Source organism: Gloeophyllum trabeum, assembly GCF_000344685.1.
Source record: "Gloeophyllum trabeum ATCC 11539 unplaced genomic scaffold GLOTRscaffold_00062, whole genome shotgun sequence".
Taxonomy (NCBI): Eukaryota; Fungi; Basidiomycota; class Agaricomycetes; order Gloeophyllales; family Gloeophyllaceae; genus Gloeophyllum; species Gloeophyllum trabeum.
Window position 1 is genome coordinate 3,504 of NW_006920471.1, and position 4,298 is coordinate 7,801.

The 4,298-nt window shown below is 53.7% G+C and overlaps 1 protein-coding gene across 1 annotated transcript; it reads left to right on the forward strand.

The window, feature by feature from the left end:
- Window positions 1–3,830: 3,830 nt before the first annotated feature.
- Window positions 3,831–4,274, forward strand: GLOTRDRAFT_134247 (uncharacterized protein; the record flags this gene model as incomplete). Its single annotated transcript, XM_007873244.1, has 1 exon — window positions 3,831–4,274. One exon carries the CDS (start codon window positions 3,831–3,833, stop codon window positions 4,272–4,274), a length of 444 nt encoding a protein of 147 aa, XP_007871435.1.
- Between the last annotated feature and the right edge of the window lie 24 nt (window positions 4,275–4,298).

Here is a 4,298-nt window from a genome sequence, read left to right on the forward strand (position 1 = left end):
GTCATTGGTAGCTAGGCTTGAGCCACCATGGGTACGACTGGCATGAGTAAGCATTGATGACCGCTGAAGGAAGCAATCTGGACAGCGGACACAGCAAAAGCCAGACTCATGTATCTTGAGTCCAGCAATGGGAGGGCCACCAGGTGCAGGGGGGAGAATCTTGTGATCACGGCAAAGTCCATATTCTTCTGCAAGTGCAGCTAATTCTGCAGCATCAGTCTTCCTCACTGGAACCCCATGCCCTTTAACATGTGCAACTGCAGCAGATGGGACCCAGCAGATTTCGCAGGCCACGCAGATCACGACTTTCAAGTACGCATGGACACGTAAGCCAAGTCGCTCAAGCAAGGGTGTAGAAATCAAGTGATTTTCAGTCTGAGGGATAGGAGGTTGCGTACTTGGACGATGCACAGGCAGCAGCAATGGTTGATGTGTGGCAATGTTTGCCTGATCCAAATCATCACGCTCCACAGCTTGATCTACATGTGGAGATGCAGCAGGGTGTGGGTCACTGAGTGGAGCAGAGGGGCCTGTGTCAACATCCATTGCATCAGAATCACCGACTGGTGTAGTGCCCTCTTGTGGAGCACAGAAATCTTGATCTTTGTGGCTCTTCAAATGCACTCCCATTTGCATGCGAGACTTATTGTCGAACTTGCAATCGGTTACAGGACACTTCAGAGCCTCTTGCACTGCATTGCGTTGAAGGATGACCACATTATCTGTCATGTTATCAGCATCATTAAACTTGAGAACTTCTAATCCACATACCTCGGAATTTGAGAGTATTTATCAGAGCATGCTCATCCTCTGTGTGATAATCCAAGCTGTTGACTTTAGTACCACAAAGCTGACACTTGGTTCTGAATAGCCAGTGAGCAAAGCAAATAAACACAAATAATAAGCACTCACTTGGCCATTATAGGATATTCAATGATTCCAGCTGCTAAGCATCAATGATGAGTAAAACCCCCTGTGGCTGTGCAAAAACTCGAACATAGAACAAACAGAAGTAAACAAGCAATGTGTGTGGCCAGGTCTGGTGAGAAAATAGTTGTGGCTGTGCAAAAACTCGAGCTTGTACCAAGCAAAGCCACACAAACAATCTGGGACCCAGGCAGACAAGCTAGGAACAACTGGGGATGTCTTGAATACAGGAGACTATAACTGACCTGCTTATTAAGCAAAAACTCGAAATTGGAACAAATAGAGCCCAACAAATAATCCAGTAGCCCTGGACAGAGTGTGGTGGTGGTAGGAAGAGAGAAGGGATTGGTGGCAGTGTAAAAACTCGAACTTGAAGCAAAGCCATGCAAAGAGGTACAAACATGTACAAACATGTACAAACAAAGACAAACCCGGGCAATAAAGAGAGAGTTATAGGGCCTGCTATCTCACATGCATGAGGGAAGCTTACCAACCTAGGTTAGTTAACAGCTGGGGAGCCATAAATTCTCGTAGAATTGGAGGCACCTGGCGGATTAGAACCCGCCTCTATAATCGCTCAATGGCGCGTCACAGACCGTTAGACCAACCGGGTCAGAGTACTCAAAAGCGCGGGACCGATATATAGCCTTCGGCTTCAAGTTGGACTTAAGCCCATTTTTCATCTTATGCTTCGGGGTCATGTAGCATATAGGATTCATGTATTCTATCTACCAGTGTCTACTACATCTTAGTGTAATAACTATACTACCTCAAACATGGCTGACGAACCGCGAACCATGCGCGCGCACGACTTCGGTGTGGGCAGTAGTGGGAGGTGGCAAGAAAAGATAAAACAAATCATAAAAAATTAAGGACTTACTCAATCGCAAAGACGCCTACGGCGTCGTATTCCTACGAGCTGCACGAGTCAGAATCACCCCGCTTTGAAGCGGGGCGACGCGTTTCGACGTCGGCGCGATGCACGACGTCGGGGAGAGGGAGGATGACATCGCGGCGCCGGCGAGACTGTTAGCCGCACGTGGTGATCGGTGGGGTTTGAGAAAGGTTGTAGGAAGACGGCCCCGTCGAAACGCGCGGGTTCGCGCGCTCTCCGGGGCCGTTCTTGGGGGAGTATGTGGAAGGGGGGAGGAGGGTGACAAAATAAATGATAGAAAAATAACGACTTACTCGTTTAGTAGAACGCGCGGTGCGTCGTGTTCCTGTCGTCCACGCAATCCGCGACCATTCGCACTTGATGCGGGGCGTTGCGATTGTGTCTCGGCGCGAAGGTCGGGGCTGGGGGTGACGACGCGGCGACAGCGGAGGCGGCAGCGGTCGCAGAGGCGAGCAGCGCCCCGGAAAGGTGCTCGCCGGGCATAGGACGCGATCCGCAACAAAGCGGAAGGCAGGCGGGGCGAGGCAGGGCGTGCGCGAGGTCGGGAGGAGGTGGGAGGGTCCGGGCCGAAGAGCAAAAGATATAGAGCGCCGACGAGCGCGAACGTCGTCGACGTTCGCATCTCGTCGACGTCCTGGCTCTCGTAAGAGCCAGGAATGGCCGTCTGCGCGATGGCAGGCGGCCTGGGGAACGAGCAATGGGGGTGGGGGGGGAGGGGCCAACTTGAGAGAAGAACAGAGATTGCCACAGAACGAGCGCACGTATTCGCGTGCGCTCGACTGTGGCACACTCTGCTACGCGTCAAGAGTCAGAAATGACATCAAAACCGAGAACGACGGCACGTTCTCGGTTTTGAAGTCGCGCGACGGACGGGAGGGGAGGGCAGCGCCGGCGACGCTAGCAGCGACTGTACTGGCCAGAACGAGCTGTACCACGCTTGATTCGTGGTACAGCAAACGTCCTGACCTGACGGCGCCGCACGGGCGCCATCGGGTCCGTCCCCACATGGAGATGAAGGGAGGGGGTGGTTGGGCTGCACAGAATTGGCCGCAACTCGACGACGAGACATCGCCCACGCAAGGCGCATATCTCGTCGTCGTCCTGACTCCCATGGGAGTCAGGAAATGGCCTCCTATCCGAGGATAGGCAGCCGGAGAAGCGGGGAGGAAAGGGGAAGTGTAGGGGGTTGAAAAACACAAAAACGAAAATTAAAGAAGAACGGGGCCGCTGTTTTGCGCGGCCCCGGCGTCGTCGGCTTCCTGATGTCGTGTAGAGTCGAAATGAGCATCGAAACCGAGAACGCGGCGGCGTTCTGGGTTTCGAGCTCGGGAGGGCGGCGGGGGCGGGTAGACGCGCTGGCGGCGTTCGCGCGGCGTTCGTACGGGCTCCGATCGATGCAGGGACAATGTTACCACCTACAGGAAGGTAGTACACCTGTAAAATAGACAAACGGGGCCAGCAGCACGCCCCCGCGATGAGTCGCGAGGCGGGCATGCCAGCCCCTTGTATCAAATGATAAAACATCGAATTTCAATGTATTTACATACCTTTCTACCCTCTCCTCTGCTCACAAGCCCTCTAACCTTCACTTCCACAAAACAGATCAAACATCCAGGGGTTGAGGATGCAGCGGCGGCGTCGGTAGTGGCCTCGAGAGCACGACGCGGGACTTTGCGTCTCGCGCGCGTCGGCGCGTCTCCGAGCGTGCCTCGCTCGGGCTCTAGAGCATAAATTAGGGTCAATAAAACATGTACCCGGGGGTTTTCATACCCGCTCAGTACAATGAAATACTTACCGAAGCTCGACGTTGTGAGCGTCGACGTCCGCGACCGACTTTGCATTCGCGCCACCGCATTCGGATTGCTTATATAAGCGCACGTGCAAACGCGAATAGGCCGCGCGTCGCAGCATTTGCAGCTCTCTCCTTCCCTCGACATTGCCAACTCTCGAGGCTCATCAAGACCAGCTTTTAGAGTAGAATCTTTTATTATAGCTATATTCTATAGATATGCCTCCTATCAGGAACACAGTGATTGGATTGAAGGGCAAGGGCCCTCCTGGAGTGAGGCCTGCTCCTGCTGTGGTTCCTCCCCCTGCTCCTGCTCCTGAGCCTCCTGTCTCTGGGGCTCCTGAGGGTGAGAATCCTGCCAATGCCCCTGGAGAGACTGAGAAGCCTCCGAGGAAGCTCTCGAAGGTGGAGTTGAAGGCCAAGAGGCACTTAGACACCATTGCTCCAGCCAAGGCAGCATTCGAGGCGCTTCCGAAGGATCAGAAAGCTCCAAAGTCCAAGACGGATAGGACCAACCACACCAAGAGAGATGCAGCCATTGAGGCTGTCGGGAAGGCGCTCACAATGGTGACTTATGCGAGGCGAGGTGAGCGTGGTATTTGTACTGCGGATGGCTGCGGTGGTGAGTTCTTTCTGTGGTTCAAGGAGAATTACTATGACTGACCTGCTTACCAGGTGCTCTCATCA